The 16,541-nt window shown below is 31.9% G+C and overlaps 3 protein-coding genes across 13 annotated transcripts; 2 read left to right on the forward strand and 1 right to left on the reverse strand.

Annotated features, from left to right (window-relative positions):
- Positions 1–802: 802 nt before the first annotated feature.
- Positions 803–1,820, forward strand: LOC111808998 (protein LURP-one-related 4-like). The gene is made up of 3 exons (XM_023695287.1): positions 803–1,083; positions 1,197–1,418; positions 1,535–1,820. Exons 1-3 carry the CDS (start codon positions 832–834, stop codon positions 1,667–1,669), a joined length of 609 nt encoding a protein of 202 aa, XP_023551055.1. The 5' UTR covers positions 803–831; the 3' UTR covers positions 1,670–1,820.
- Positions 1,821–5,325: 3,505 nt separating this feature from the next.
- Positions 5,326–12,838, reverse strand: LOC111808619 (myosin-3-like). 9 transcript variants are annotated; one of them, XM_023694714.1, is made up of 13 exons: positions 12,716–12,832; positions 12,444–12,597; positions 11,838–12,038; positions 11,623–11,745; positions 11,427–11,464; positions 11,220–11,328; positions 8,873–11,008; positions 8,650–8,787; positions 8,325–8,395; positions 8,031–8,196; positions 7,455–7,527; positions 7,280–7,383; positions 5,326–5,697 (listed from the first exon to the last, which is right to left on the reverse strand). In XM_023694714.1, exons 2-12 carry the CDS (start codon positions 12,519–12,521, stop codon positions 7,322–7,324), a joined length of 3,195 nt encoding a protein of 1,064 aa, XP_023550482.1. In that variant the 5' UTR covers positions 12,522–12,597; positions 12,716–12,832; the 3' UTR covers positions 5,326–5,697; positions 7,280–7,321. The 9 variants fall into 9 exon arrangements, with proteins under 9 accessions (XP_023550482.1, XP_023550484.1, XP_023550487.1 ...); XM_023694716.1 differs by having other exon boundaries at positions 7,280–7,375; positions 7,442–7,527; XM_023694719.1 differs by having other exon boundaries at positions 7,280–7,375; positions 7,455–7,530.
- On the forward strand, positions 5,901–7,469 carry LOC111808621 (protein LURP-one-related 4-like). Of its 3 annotated transcripts, none has more exons than XM_023694724.1 (3): positions 5,901–6,557; positions 6,647–6,880; positions 7,065–7,238. In XM_023694724.1, the coding sequence occupies exons 1-3, from the start codon at positions 6,243–6,245 to the stop codon at positions 7,074–7,076; spliced, it is 561 nt and encodes a 186-aa protein (XP_023550492.1). In that variant the 5' UTR covers positions 5,901–6,242; the 3' UTR covers positions 7,077–7,238. The 3 variants fall into 3 exon arrangements, with proteins under 3 accessions (XP_023550492.1, XP_023550491.1, XP_023550490.1); XM_023694723.1 differs by having other exon boundaries at positions 7,070–7,238; XM_023694722.1 differs by having other exon boundaries at positions 5,902–6,557; positions 7,108–7,469.
- Positions 12,839–16,541: the final 3,703 nt, after the last annotated feature.

Raw genomic sequence — 16,541 nt, forward strand, 5'->3', positions numbered from 1 at the left:
AAAATGCGATAATTATCCTTAAATTAGGGAGTTGTATACATCAGAATTAGATAATTAAATAGGGATTATTATTATAATTACGTAGATTATAAAGTTTGAAAAGGATTCAAACTCAGCCACCATTAATAATATTTATTAATAAAGGAAAAATACCAAAAATAAAAAATAAAAAATAAAAAATAAAAAATGATGGTTGGCTGCACTCTCCACTTCAACTCGGCGTGTTTTTTCTCACTCTTCCATTAGGTGAAAAACACTTTCTCTCTCCCGATTTTAAATTTCGGTTTACAGGTTGACATTTTTTTAATGTATATATAGATTTTACGTTCAGGATATTTTTATTATACCATAGAAAAATTGATAAAATATAATATAAATATCAACCGTGCTGACTAACGAAATAAATATGGGTGTCGATTTGGTCCTAAACTTTCAAAATTATAAATTTATGATATAAATTCTTTATATTTATAAAAAAAATTTACTAATTTTTAAATTTTTTTAATTCGTTAAGATTTATAATTTAACGTAGATTAAATTAATCAATTTTAATTATAAACCTTTAATTTTATTAAATTATTTCATACAATTTTAATAATAAAAAAATAATAATGGAATAATAAATGTAAGAAATTTAAAAGTTAAAATGGCCGCCTTCTTCGTTGGATAAAAAGACAGCATTTTTTAATATTTATATTATTCAATTATTAATTAATTGTGTTTTTTTTTTTTAATTCGTTAAAAAAAAAAAAAAAAAAAAAAAAAAAAAAAAAAANTCCTCATTTTCACCTTCTTCATCAAACTTTCAAACCTTCTCTTTCTTCCATTTCCATGGCCAAAGTGTACCCTCAATCAGCGCCGTCGCCGTCGCCGTCGTCATCTCCGTCGTCTTCACCGCTCTGTTCCGAAACCGAAACCTTCACGATTTGGATGAAATCTCTGATTTACCACACAAATGGCTGCACCGTCTTCGACTCCAATGGCGACATCGTCTACAGAGTCGATAACTACGACAGGAAATGCAGCCGCGAAGTTTTTCTCATGGATCTAAGAGGAAAAGTTCTTTTCACCATCAGAAAAAAGGTACGCCACATAAAAAGAAATTTGGCGGTTTCTGTGAGTTTTGTTCTCCTGATTTTGATGTTAAATCGTTGAGTTCTGTTCGATTATTCATAGATTTGGTTAAATTTCTGCAGAAATTCTCGTTTCTTCGAGGATGGGAGGGATACCGATGGATCGAATCAGAGAGAAGTATGAACCCTAGCTTTCGTGTGAGGAAATTGTACAGATCCGGATCGCGGAAGAGGAATGAATCGATCTGCGAAATTAGTGTGGGATTCGAGAGATTTTCATTGGTGAAAATGGACGGAAAACTCGCTTTTAGAATAATCAATATCAACGGAGAAGTAGTTGCAGAGGTGAACAATCTCATCTCATATCATCGAATCCGATTTCGTTTCGTTTTCATAGAATAATCAGAAATAATTTCCCTACGGATTGTAACTGATTGAAACGATATTGATTGTGTTTGCAGGCGAAACGAAAAGTTTCAAGTAATGGAATTCTGTTGGGAGATGATGTTCTGAGTTTAAATGCAACCTCTCAGATTGAAAGATCTCTGATTATGGCATTGGTGACTGTTTATGGCTTAATCCGTCGCCAAATGTAAATTTTGTTAGTTTATTTTTGAAGTTCATACAAATTTTCCCTTTTCTTTCACAGATTTTGGTTTGTTTCATTTAGGTTTTTTGGGTTCTTGTAAAGAATTAATGTAGAAATAGAAGTTACCGAGGAAATACAAATAAATATTTCATTCATAATTTTTTTTTTTTTTTTTTTTTTTTTCTGATTTCATTCGGCCTAAAATTGTTTCATTTTTATTCTTCTAATGTGTCCCAAAATAGCATTTCTTAATTTGTTCTAAAATATCAGCTTATACATGTAAAGCCCGCCCACCCACAAGTAAGTTCACAAACAACAATAGACTCGGATTTAACTGTAGTCTCTAGCTCGGTTACTTCGCTACCTTGGTCATTCAATGGTTCGCTACCTTGGTCATTCAACGGTCATTCAATGTCACGTTTATCTAAAAAAATTACAATAATTTCTAATTTCTTTTCCTCATTAAAAGGTATTCAAGTTATTTTTCAAGCATGGACAGTTGATTCTTTATATGTTTATCTAAATTTTTGGACATGTATGTAAGACTTGCTCTCGGTCAAATACGACACGTCTACTGAACTCTTTGACGGCCTGTAGTGTCATATAATCCAACTATCAGGAATTTTGAACTCTCTGACAAATACGACACGTCTACTGAACTCTTTGACGGCCTGCAATGTCATATAATCCAACTATCATCCAACTATCAGGAATTTTGAACTCTCTGACAAATACGACATGTCTACTGTACTCTTTGACGGTCTGTAATGTCATATAATTCAACTGTTAGGAATTTTGAACTCTCTGACGGCCTGTAAATGTCATATAATCCAATGTCAGGAATTCTTCTCATTGTCCCTAACTTAACACACAACGTGACAGACTTGGAATTTCTGAGGTTGAGTAGGCTAACAATAGTCATATACAACACATAATTAACTCAGAGTCATAACATTTCTAGTTCACATTTATAGCATGCTCACATCTTAGGCATGCATCTATCTATCTATCTATATATATATATATAGAATCGATTAACCACGTCATAAACACATATATTAAACATATTAAACTCCTAATCACATCTTCAACAACCTCATGTATATAAAACAAGCAGGAACTTATTTATTAGTCTCGATATGCGACTTATTTAATAAGAAATGTATGGGTTGAAAAACTATACGATTCGAATAATTAAGTTGTGTCTAAAAAATATTTCAATCCGACCCAACTCAACCCACGAGCGCCAGACTAAAGTGTATGTTAAAAAAAAAAGAACTAAACATAATTTAATTATTTAAAACATAAATTCTCGATCAAATTAATAATTTTTTAATCTTTATCCCAATCGTTCAACTAAAAAATAAAAATAATTGCTAATTTTGATTTATTATTAAATTTAATTAATTATGACAAAAAAAAAAATCCTCAAACCCAAAACATATTATATACATTTTCAAAATATTTTCAATTTTATATTCTGAAAATTATTTTCCATTTAAAATTTTTTGAATTAATAAAAAATATTTTTCACGTGTATTTAGTTATATATACGAAATTAATAATATGAATTTGACTTCGATATAAATTACAAAAAGCAACTCCAAATGAAAAAAGAAAGCATATTATATAAAGTAAAGCCAAAGTTAATAATAATAATAATAATAATAATAATTTAAAAGCCAACCTATTTTTTTTTTTATAATTAATTTCTGATATTATATAAACTCATTTTCCATATTATAATTAAATTATATATTAACAGCCAATTTAGATCTCTTTTATTATGATTTTATTTTTTAAGTTGTGATTTAAATATTAATATCAATAAAAATGTTAAAATATTAATTTACGAAAACGTGAATTAAAATATTAATAAAATGTGGAGATATTAGAGGAATATTTAATTCCATTATTAATTATGTTATTTAAAATTAGAAGCGTGATGTTAGATTAAACTCAAACATCATCACATAAAAACAATATAATTTAAAGAGTGACAAATCCTATCATCAAACCGTCCCATAATTATTTTATATGAAAATTAAATTAAATTATAAAATTTCAACCAATCCCAAGTCAATGTACCATTCTACATACCTCTAGATAAATAAATAAATCGATAAATAAATAACATAACTTCAACGTGGTACTCATGATTCTACTTCCCAATACTTCTACCAACCTTTATTTAAGAGTTTATTATAATTTTTTTTAATACTGTTATGGAGTGGGGAATCGAACTATCGACCTTTCAAGTAGTAATTAGTGCTATGCTCGGATTGACTATCATTATCTGATCAAATTATAAACTTAGTTTTCTTTCAATAATTTCGTCGTTTAAGAAAGTATAATTATATTTATCGTTATTTTTAAGCGGGTTGTACATCTAAAATCTAGATGGTATAGTTGTGTCCTTGTGCTCTAAACAACCTAGAGTTGAAATTGGAACTAGAAGCTTCCTTTGTTAAAATGATGTTGTCGAAAAAATGTTGTGTTTAGGAAAACGTGTGTATATATAGTTTTTTTTTTGTTCCTTGTAGAGATGTCCACGAGCAGAATGAGGATGGGGACAAGGAATATAACTTCGTCCTATGGCTATCTCTGTTTAGCCAACACGGAGAAAACTCTCTTTGTTCTCTATTTAAACGAGGATTTATCACCTCATTTGAAGCGGGTATTGTGTCTAATTTTGTGGGTTAAATAGATATTTCGAATTAAATTGAGTAAGAAATATGAACGTGAGTTGGATAAGAAGGATGAAAATTATAATCGAAAAAACACGTTTAAATTAAAACAAAATTAATTACCTAATTGGTATTGAAATTGATTATTTTATATGGTTTTAGAGAATTTGTCAAATGAATGTATGGGATTGGAGCAAGGGGTGCGAGGTTGTATTAGAAGACCTTTAGGACAAAAAGGATAACTTTTTTTTTTTTTCTTATAAAAGGTCAACCAAAGCTAGGTCGCCTTCTTGACTTCCTTATTATGAATTGATCTATTATTATTATTATTATTATTATTATAGTTAAGTTATAAAAAATAAAAAAGAAAAAAAATCCAAGGTTGGCTTTTTGGATTCGATTTAATTAAGATTAGAAAATGTATGTATAGCTATCATTTAAGATAAGTTTTAGGATAGTTAAGTTATGTTAGCTCTATTAATAGGCTCGGTTAAACCTTTAAGATACTTAAGTTATGTTAGCTCTATTGATAGGCTCGGTTAAACCTTTAAGATACTTAAGTTATGTTAGCTCTATTGATAGGCTCGGTTAAACCTAGGAACCATTAATATAATCGACTCTAACAATAGGGTAAATTATTGAGTATTTTTATATATTTATGTAATAGTCCGTGTATTATGTGAAAATCATTAATGTTGTGTGATGGAAAGTACGTATGTCCCTAAAACGATTATATTGATGAACGAAAAAATTTCTATGTCGCTATCATGTTATTAAACTATATTGTGTACATGCATATGTTGCCATAAAATTTGACTGTCGGAAAGAGATGTATGTCCAAAGGCTTTAGATACATGAAAGTAATGAATGTAGAGTCAGTATGTATGAAAGTGATGCATATCTATGTCGAAAGTGATGCATACTTAGAGAGGCCTAAAGTACATAAAAGTGATGCATGTCTAAAGTATTTGGTCTATACAAAAGTATTGTATATGAACTTATGCGTATGAAAGTGATGTACACCTTATGTTGAAAGACCTTCCTATCGTGCATAAAGTGACATTAGCATTCCCAATCTAATTGTGTTCTAGAAATTAGGTCATTATCTGAGACCTTTAACGAGATACTTTATATACTTTATCTCGATTAAATTATAAAAAAAATGTTTGGTTATGTTCAAGATTACGTTGTTTCACACTTAAATTCGACGTTTCAAATTAAAAATAGTTCTATTAGCATACATTACGAGTAATGATTCATTAAGTTTGATTTCTTACCTCATATTCGTTGAATTTCCATGTTCGTGTAAAATTCAATATCCACCAAATGATAATCATCACAAACAGACCTAAAAGGCAAACAAGTCATATCAGCCAATAGCTTTTCAATGTGATTCCAATACCAAACTCAAGATGAAGAGAACTAAAACAATTAAAAGTCTAATCAATAAATTTAGAAATAAATATAACTAAAAAGAAATGAAAGTCCAACCAATAGCAACACTTGCTATCTTAATTATCCATTCTAATTTCTATATGATAATAATGATAATAAAAGACAACGTGGACTAAATATAGCTGCAAAAGGTAGCAAGCAAGCAACTTTCATTCCGAAAGAAAAGTAAAATAGGAGGATATTATTCTTTATAAATATTATATGCAAAAATAAGTACTTGCATTTACTTTTAAGACAACAAACAAAAAATAAATAGTTTCTTCCATCTCAATGGAAGACTATGAAATCATATACTTTACTTACATTAAACAAATATATCTATATGTCGTCATGCATGATAATAATAATAATAAACTAATCATTGAACCCCATGTTTTGTTTTGGGTTTCTTCTCCTATTTTAGTTTTATTTCAACACATAAACTGAGATGCTGATTAGATGATCAAGGAGGGCCATAAAGTATCTGGGAAAGAAGACAGAATCTTCTGTCCCAAATGGCTAAAAGTTTCATTTTCTTCAATTTCTCTCTTTTTTGGTGGTGAATCTGCTTGTTTTCCTTGTATGACAGCTGATTCAAATCCAGAAACTTTCACTGTATGGATGAAGTCCCTTATCATGCAAGGAAATGGGCTTACTGTTTTCAATGGGAATGGTCAGATTGTTTATCGAATAGACAACTATGATGAAAAGAGCAGCAGGGAAGTCTTTTTGATGGATCTCAGAGGGAAACTTCTCTTTACGCTGCGTCGAAAGGTGGGTTTCGATGAACAAGGACTGGATATTATTGTGTAGCTTTGATGCATTGCTTATTGTCATTGGTTATTTTTGGTTTCCTTTGGCAGAGAATCTGGTTTCTATGTGATTGGGAAGGATATAAGGATGGTGGTGTAAATACAGAGGAAATAAAACCATTCTTTAGAGTGAAAAGGGTTCTCAAATTTATCAGTAAAAAGTTAAGATGTGATGTGAAATTATGTGGAGGAGAATCTCGGCCAAGTTTCGGATATAGGTTTGAAGGAATTTGGGGCAGAACAGCATTCAGAATATTGGACAGCCATGGCGGACTTGTTGCAGAGGTAAGGCCTTTCGTTCGAACTTAAATCTACAATCTTCCTCAATATACTACTACATTAGTATGATATCGTCCACTTTGGGTTAAAGCCATACAATTTCATTGCTGGATTCCACTCGTTTAAGATGGTATTCTAACTTAAACCTATGGTTTTCCCCATCTCACCTGCTATTAAGTTTTTGTTGCAGAACAGATTATGAAATGAAGTAAATGGCATCTGGGTTTGTGCAGGCAAAGAGAAAACAATCTTTAGGAGTTCAATTGGGAGAAGATGTTATGAGTTTGGTCCTAATACAGACTAATTTGGATCATTCCCTACTCATGGCACTTGTGACTGTCTACCTATTGATTCAACATAGAATATGATTCAATTGTTTCAAAAGAGAAAACAAAGGAGACAAACCTGGAACAATTCCAGCAGCCAAACTTGCAAAGTGGACCCAAATTAACCGGCTACTTGACCAACTCTACCTGCAGCATCTTTTCCTGTATTTTTCCCCTTCAATTCTTTCAAGAGAATTAGATCAGCCATTGAAAAGTATGTAATTTAATTCATTTTGTATACCTGTAAAGCTCACTCATAAAATCTTCTACACTGCATCTATCTGACATGACAATGTCCAAGGCTTCAATTCTGCCAACTGCAACTTCCTGCTATAGACAAAAATTACAAGTAGAGCTTCCCAGCAAGAAAGAGTTAACATAAATCTACTTCTATTTTCACAAGGAAATTTCTCTTTCCTTGTGAAAATAACAGAAGAATAAAAAAGACCTCGCGTGTATTTCACTACAATCTCTGGAAAATAATTATCATACATTTAAATTAAATAAATAAAAGTTGACTGAAACAAAAAATATTTTAAATTTGACTCAATGGAACAGATAATGCCAGATAATGGCATTTCTGGCTTCCGTTGGTTTTTTTTTTTTTTTTTTTTTTTTTTTTTTTTTTTTTTTTTTTTTTTTCCTTCCCCTTTACAAACAAACTATTTATTCACTCTAATGGAATGTCTTGTCTTGTGTGGTATCATGCTACTTCCTCTACATGAAATGTATACTTTTTTCTATATAATGCTACAAAAGAATTACTAAATCTTCTTGCGATTTTTAAGACTGCGTAGAGTCATTACAAGCTGTTGCCTTTCACCTTCTACCTCTGCGAACTTGAGACTTATCTCTGAATATCTCTCTTGCATTTCCTTTAGTTCACTCTCCATTGATTTGTTTCTTTCCCTTAATAATGCTAATTCTGTCGAAAATTTGTCACCATTGTTGTCACTGTCGTCAAGTTTGTCGGTCTCTGGTGAAATTATATCATTCCTGTGGAGAATAGAATAAGGAAGAGAATCAGGGAATTGATTGTTTCCTTCATTCAAAAGGACAAACAGAATCAGAGGTTGAGCAAAAACTTCCAAGAGAGAGAGATTATTATCTGTTTTCTAACATACCTCCCAACTGACACGCCATTTCCATATTCAATGGATGATGAAGTGTTTTTGCTTTGGCCTTGGTTATCTTCCTGCTTCCAATTCAATCATGAGATGTTATTTAACGACATACAAATATATGTAACCTTGAGATCTGGGAAACAAGCACAAGAATGACAAAGGCTAACGATATTATAGTGACAAATCAACTATAATATTGTTAACAAATAACTATGTAGTTCGTGAAGTGTGTGCTTTAAATGTAAATGAAGAGGAACAAACTCATTTTAACACAACCATATAGAGGTTAGAATCTGCATGCCTTATAATAATGCACATTTCCTACCTCTTGAATTTTGCTAGTAGGAACAACTTCTTCCAATTTGCTTTCTAACTCTTCAATTGTGAGCTGAAAATCCATCGCCTTTTCGGAAATTTTACTAGCTAGAGTTTCTATGGCGTCTTCTTTCAAACTTATCTTTCTCTGGAAAGAAGAGTAGGATTCATAAATTGAATAACTTGATTGAAAAATAAATAACCATTTACAAAAACATGGATCTTGAGGATACCTCAAGCAACTCAATTTTCCCCTTTAGAGCAGCGACCTCCTTTGGGCTGCTTTCCGAAGCAGTGGACTTAGTGCTTTCTGTAAAAGCTTCAACTCCATCACAGGCTGCTGCTTGTTCATCACTATGCCAGAGCATGTCAACACCATTGAATTCTTTCACCTTCTTCAGGTCATCATTTAGCAGAAAGACCTGATGTCTAAGTTTATCTTTCTCTATCTCCCCTTCGACCAAAGAATGTTTTAAGTCACTGCAGTGATCTCTAAGCACCTCCAACTCTGTTTGTAGACATCCCATCGATATCTCATGTTCAACATTTTGATGCCTTCTTCTATTTAACTCGTTTTGAAACTTCTCGCCTTCTTTCATAATCAAAGCGATGGCTGTTACCAGTTCATTTCTTTCCATGTTTTTGATCTGGTTCAAGCTCTCTCCTTCCTTGAGAGACTTATTTTCTCTTGTGAGCCTTTCAATTTCATACTTGAGTAACAAAATCTCTCTCGAGAGAGATTCACAAACTTCTTTTTGAATCTCCTGTCGATCAAGCAGCTTAGATTTTGTATGAAGTTCTAAAAACATCTGTTCGATCTGTCTTGTTTGCAAATCTACCAGGTTTGAGAGTTCACGGAGCTTAGCGTCAGACTCCTCCTTAACTGATTGAAGCTCTTTATTAGTAGACACAAGTTTTTCATCTAATTGAATCTTCTGCAGTTGCAGCTCGATAGATTCTGCCACTGCTTTAGCAGCTACCTTCTCATTTGCATCAAATGTCGAGACTATCTGCAAAGAAACCCGTTTGAGTTCTTCTTGAAGCCTTTTTGCTGTACTAGCATTTCTCGACCTTGTCTTCCTCAAGTCCTCCTCTGCTAGGATGGCTCTTTGCTCCTGCTCAATTTTAGCACATGTCATATCTTCTAGATCAGCTACAAATTTTTCAGCTTGCTGCTCCAGCTCTTCCTCCAAGGCCTGCATATGGGCTTCAAGTTCTTTTATGGTGCTCAAAGAATCAGAGAAATCTTTTGACCGCTGCTTAAGTTCCCTATCCAAGTGTTCTATGTGTGTTTCCAGCTCTACTATGGTTGCTGAGGGCGTACATTCTTCTTTCATGTCAAGTTTCTCCTGCAGTTCACATTGCTCCAGTTTATATGACATGCCATGATTTTCCTGTTTCAGTATTTCATAGTCAAGTGCTAGTTGTTCCATAATCATTTCTAATTCATCCTTCTCTCTCTTGTAGAATTCTACTTCACTATATAGGTCAACAACCTTTTGTTCCAGAAGATATGTTTCATTTGCATCACTATGCTGCTTAACAAGATTTTCCAATGCCTTCTGCTCCTCATCGTTCTCAGATTCACACTTGGAAATGGTATTATAGAACCCTTCAGCATTCTCAGAAAATCTTGATCTGTCATAGAGACGAACGCTTGGACCATTTTTCTGCTCTAACATTTCCTCTAGGTCTCGCATCGCAAGAATCAACTCATCATTAGCTTTCTGGGTCTTCTGGAGTTGTAGGCGAATGTTGGCATTTAATTCCTTTTCCTGGTTTAGTTCTTCCTTTGTTTCTTCCAGAAGAGCCTCTATTTTCTTATCCTCCAACTCCATTTTATTTTTGGATTTGGATTTGAGTTTCTCGCATTCCTCCCTGAGTGAATCTCTCTCCTCTTTCAAAATGACAATTTCTTTAGACAGATCCTGACCCCTTTTACTTTCTTTGACAATTTGCTTTCGAAGTGTCTGCAATTCCAATTCTGAAACTTCTGCCTGCCTGGAAAAGCCAACAAGCTCAGCCTTGAGCTTTTCAATCTCAATATTTACAACTCTTTCTTCAGACCTCATTACTGGTCCAGACCTGTCTACGGGAGGCATGTCATCTGATGATTCATCTATGCTTACTCCATGATCGGAACCAAGGGGCCATATCGATTGTGATCTTTGATTCTCCTTGTTAGTGGTTGTTGAAAGGGATGTCACTGGTGTGCGAGGAAGTGCTGATAAACTAACAGGTTGATGTTCTCGTGGAGTATCAAATCCAGAGCTGCTCTCAGAACTTGACAATGTAATATCAGATCCACTTGATTCTCTACAGTCACCATTTAGTTCAAAATCATGAGGGCTCTTGCTAATCTGCTCGTCCTATTTACACAGAGCAAAGGAAAGAATTAAAGCAACAATACCAACAGCTGTGGAAAAATTCAATTGGTTATCTACTCTACAGTTATTTTTTTACAAGAAAATAAAAATACTCAGTCCACGAGCAAATATGCTAAAAAACTGGTCATGAAATCTCCGAAAAACAATGAAGGGGAAAATGTGCTTATTATGCTACTTGGAAATGGAGCCTTACTTCAGTACAATTGCTTTTAATGCTTTCATCTACTTCACCATTGCTCAAGTATGATTTCAAGCTCGTTTCCTGAGATCCAATGCTGACATTGTCAAAATCTTCCCCCTCTCTGTCATTTTTTCCCCCCATCAGGAGCAGATCAAACCCTCAGTCAAACATTAGCAAAATATCCTCTAAGAAAGGAAACTTGAAACCATAGATTCTCACCTTGGCTCAATTTTAGCCTGCAGCTTCTGTATCAAAACCTACGAAACAACATAAGCAAAATATTAAGTAACAATGGATGATGAAAGGGAAATCACAGTGCTCAACAGAGATCCCAATGTTCAAATCCAAAGACGACGATCCTTGTTAAGAATGATAGGTTCACACACGCAGGTAGGGAACAGTTCGAAATACTCACATGCAAAACCACATCAGAATTGGAATTCTTTAGGGGAAGAGAAACAGAAGAAGATTTTGTGGCATCTGCATAATCAGCTAAATTGATAGAAACCTCCCCAAGAACCCTTGATTTTGCTCGTCCCTATATTAACACCCAAGTTAAGCTGCATTTGTAGTACATTTTCATGGATAAGAAAAAAACAAATCAAATCTAGAACTTCCATATATACATACCATTGAGACGAGGAAGTAATAGGTTTTCTCATTGATTTTCCCAGATTTTGTGTCCCGCACGAACTTGACTGTTTCATAAACTGGAGTTTCCCATTTGCAACTCCCATCTGTAACTGTGACTTTATCCAGTCTTGCAGTTGGCTTTCCCACATCTCCAGGAACCACGGATAACGTCAGTGCATCCACCACTGACTGTGAAACCTGAAATTAAATTACATTTACAATCTTAGCTAACCGGCCAAGTAACTAAACGCCCAGCCAAACAATCTTGCTCTGTTTGTAATGAATAAAACAAAAACCAAAAAGGTTCACGGGCATGGATGTATTAATCCGTTTCTATTCCGTCCATTCAAATCATCAGAAACGTCTCAAATCCATTAATGCACTAACTTCTCAGCTCCAAGCGAATCAAATCACCGACTCGAATACTTCTCTCATTTTCATCAATCTTTTCAGCTAACTTCAAGTAATGCTCCAAATTCCATTACACAAACACAATCCAAAACCGCCATACGCAATCCAAAACCAAAAAAGAACTTCCAAAATCAAGTAAAATGTCCAGAACAGAAGTGAAAGAACAAACAAAATTAATAATCTCAACCATACCTGAGTAACATAAAACTGCAACTTAAATTCCGCTTTAACCTTATTCTTCTCACTCCTCCATCTCGCCGACTTAAACATCTCCGACTATCTCCGGAAAACTCCCGCCGTACACCGCTTCAAAGCAGAAATTCAAGCAGCGACCACAACCTCATTGCTGCAGCAGAGTGAGCCGTCAAAGCGATTAACACAGTGGACCAAAATGCAAGCGAATTGGAATCAGAGAAGGAGGAGAACAACATCGAAATTCACATAATGAAAGCTTGAGAAAGAACCTGAAATTGAAGAATAACAATGGAAGAAGATTATGGGATGATGGAATCGGGAGATCTGAGAGATTCTCTCACTGTCCTCCTTCAGGGAAAAAAAATGAAAGCGAAAGAAAAAAAAAAAAAAAAGGAGAAGCTTCTGAGTGTTACATTTCAATTTTATAATCTATTTTTCACTGAAAGTTGAAATAAATGATTAATTTTATTTATTAAAAAACTATTTATTTATTTATTTATGTCAGGTTTGGCTCGTCTTGAATTGAACAATAAAACAGAGCGATGATGTAAAATAATAAAAATAAAATAAAATAATTGTGGTCTGACAATTCTACCCTTGACCTATTCAAATATTCCACTCGGATTTATTTTTAGTCACGTGTCATCCAGCTAAGCTTTTTCACACGTATGAAAATAGGAGAAAGAAAATAAATATTTATATTTTCTTATTGGTCCAAATAATTTTTTCCTTATTATTATTTAATAAACCATTTAAATATTTTTTTTTTTTATAGAAATAAGACATTAATACGTAACAATATTTATTTACTTATTTTCAAACATTTAATTAAAATATATCATTCAATTTCAATAATTTTTTTAAAATTACACTCCAAAATTCAAATTTTATTTTATTTTTAGGAGTAATAAGAAAATAAATAATCTAAAAAATCATATATATATATATATATACCAACCAGAGTCATAAATTTTTTATTTATTTGAACTCAAAAAATATATATATACAAGTATTTAAATTTTTAATAATACATAAAGTTTAAAGTCGATAAATTTTAATTTTACATTTCTGGAATAATTTTAATTTATTATAAATTTATTAAAAGTGATATTAATATTAAAAAAAAAAAAAAAACATTCCATCGATGTCTTTAAATAAATGCTATTTTAATTTCAATTTTGAATCAAAATCTCAATAAGTAACCGTTAAATTAGTTGGCATGATTGAATCTTATATGTTAATAGCAAAAAATATCACCAGCCCTAATTAATTATTTATGTAGCTAATTATTTTAATAAATAAAATAATATTTAATGCGAGAAAATAAAATAATAAAATCTCATAGGATTCCTTTATAATATGATTAGGAGAGCCTAATTCCCATTTAATTTCACCTTTTTCATTTGTCTTTTTAATAATGCATAATAATTTAATCTGAAAATAAAAATATTTAATTTTAATTTTAATACTATGGTAGAGTGGATGAACGAACACAAATATTTTATTTTTGTTTTTGTCGCTAAGAAAATTTATCAAAATAATGTCTTTAATTATTGCAGTTATTTTTAATAAATTAATTTATGGAAATAATTTAGTAATTAAATTGCACAATAACTAAAATTATTTAAAATTGTAGAAATTAAATTGAATAATAAAATATTTATAAATTTAAAAGTATTTGCAATTAAATCATTTTATTAACAAAATTATTATTTATTGTTATCGTATTATTATTTTTTTCATAAATGTTTCAAAATAAATGGATATTACATTAAATATTTTTTATGGAACTATTTAATGGCAGGTTCGAATAAAAAACAAAAGGCAGGGGGCATTCTGGTCATTCTACATTTTATTTATTGTTTTTTTAAAAGCTAATTTGCAAGGCGCCGACGGGACGATGACACAAGAGACGTAAGCAAGGGAGCAATTACCAACGGTCGTGAAATGGAAAGAATATTGTTTAATATTTTTTAAATTACAAATTAAATATCACTGCGTGCAATTACTCTTTTGCCCAAGATTTTCACATATTTACAACTCCAAGACTTTTCTAAAATATATTACCAATAATAATAATAATAATAATAATAATTACAATATGATAGTTGTTACATATCATTTTATTATATATTAAAAAAATAATCACCGACAACTACAATTGACACGTGCATTATATATGGTTTGGGAGATTTATTTTATTTGAATTAGGTTAGATCAATAAAAAAAATATATTATAATTTTATTAAGTTTTAACAATATTTTTTACAATATAAATTAAATCTACGTCAGCCACTTTTCACAGACCGAGGATTATAAAGATGTTGGGTCTCAATAAGGGTGGATTGTGAGATCCCACATCGATAGAGAGAGAAACGAACTATTCTTTATAAGGGTGTGAAAACCTCACCCTAATAGACACGTTTTAAAACCGTGAGACTGATGACGATACGTAACGGACCAAAGCGAACAATATCTGATAACGGTAGACTTGAGCTGTTACAAAACATAGAATATGAACGACTTAGTACATAATTTGTGTCGAACTGCTCGATAAGTAAATACAAGCATTACGAGATTTTGTTTAGGTTTCGGGGCCTTAAGCTTAAACCTAAAATTATAAACGAGGGTAGTCGTTGAGAGACAAAATCCAAATTTGGTAATGAATGGTTTAATACAAAAGGGACCTATGATGTCGTGTTATTAAAAGCCATTGGACCCTATGCCTATATAATTGTACCATAAGCACGTGCCCCTTTGTCACACCCTATGAAATTTGTTGCTCTTTTTCTCTCTCTGTCTCAAATGCTAACTCGAGTGAATTCATTTACTTCAAATGGGATTTTTACTCACCGTAAAAATAAAACGAACGTTTTATCTCTTAGAACAAAATAATACTTTAATCAGCCGAGTTATGGTGCAAGACTGTTAAGGATAGAAACAGTATTATTTTGGAGACAATAATTTCTCGAAGTGTAAAGAAATTAAAAGATTCAAATATTTGATCTCTTAGTTGAAAATCTGTATCCTTGTCTATTTTCTTATTAAACGATCATTTAGGGACGTTAGTGTATGATTCAGGTTGTTTTCCTCTCAAGTTGAAGCTTATCTCCCATCGTCTCGTTAGCCAACTTTTTTTTTAATGTTTTTTCTCTTCCACGAGAAGAAATTCGAAAGAAGTTTTAATTTTAAAGGCTATTTTGTTTGAGCTGAGTCGAGTCTAAGAAAAAATTTCAAAAATTTTTGCAAAAAAAAAAAAAAAACATGAGCATATGAACCTTAGGACAACGAGTCCATCAGATTTGTCTATGTTAGACATCGTTTCTAGAGATTTTTCTCTATAAAAAAATGATTAATCCTAAATTGCACTATTATCATTAAACTATATCCGCTGCAATACAATTATTATATATAAGTTTACCAATAAATAATAACAAAAAATTGAATAAGAAAAGAATCATGAAAAATCTAACGCTCAACTTACTCGGACACGTAAATTTTGCCCAAAGATGGTAAATTTTCTTTTATTTTTCCTTTCCATTCACCCGAGTCTCTTTCGTTTCATTGATTTTGTCCACCCCGCCATCATAAGCATAACCCTGTATTTATTCGAGAGAATCTCCTAATTATTTCATTAAAATTAAAAAAACACGAAATCTTTAGGATTAAAAAAATTATTATTAGAGACAAGAGACAATGATCACGTGAAGGTGGTCGGACCCCATTTTTTCATCAACATTTTGGCCATATAACCTACAAAGAGCTCCAAATGCGTACAAGTCAAGATAAATTAATGCATTTTGCTTGTTTGTCGCCGTTCCTATCATATTTTCCCTCTCGACTTTATCCAAAACGACTCTCGAAACTTTCTCTCGACTAATCATTCCTCCATTTACGTTTCTAGTCCATTAAAAAAGTTTTGTTTTTTAATCTAAATAACACGTGTTGGTGTTCGATAATCGAAGAGTTATCGATCTCTTTTCATCTAACAGATGATTTTTGAGTTTTCTCTTGCGTAATGAAATACGAACATAGGAGTGTTGTGAGTTGGATTGAACCCGATTGAGACGTTTTTTAAATTTAACCCAGTTATTC

The sequence above is a fragment of the Cucurbita pepo genome, chromosome LG13 (assembly GCF_002806865.2).
Source record: "Cucurbita pepo subsp. pepo cultivar mu-cu-16 chromosome LG13, ASM280686v2, whole genome shotgun sequence".
Classification (NCBI taxonomy): Eukaryota; Viridiplantae; Streptophyta; class Magnoliopsida; order Cucurbitales; family Cucurbitaceae; genus Cucurbita; species Cucurbita pepo.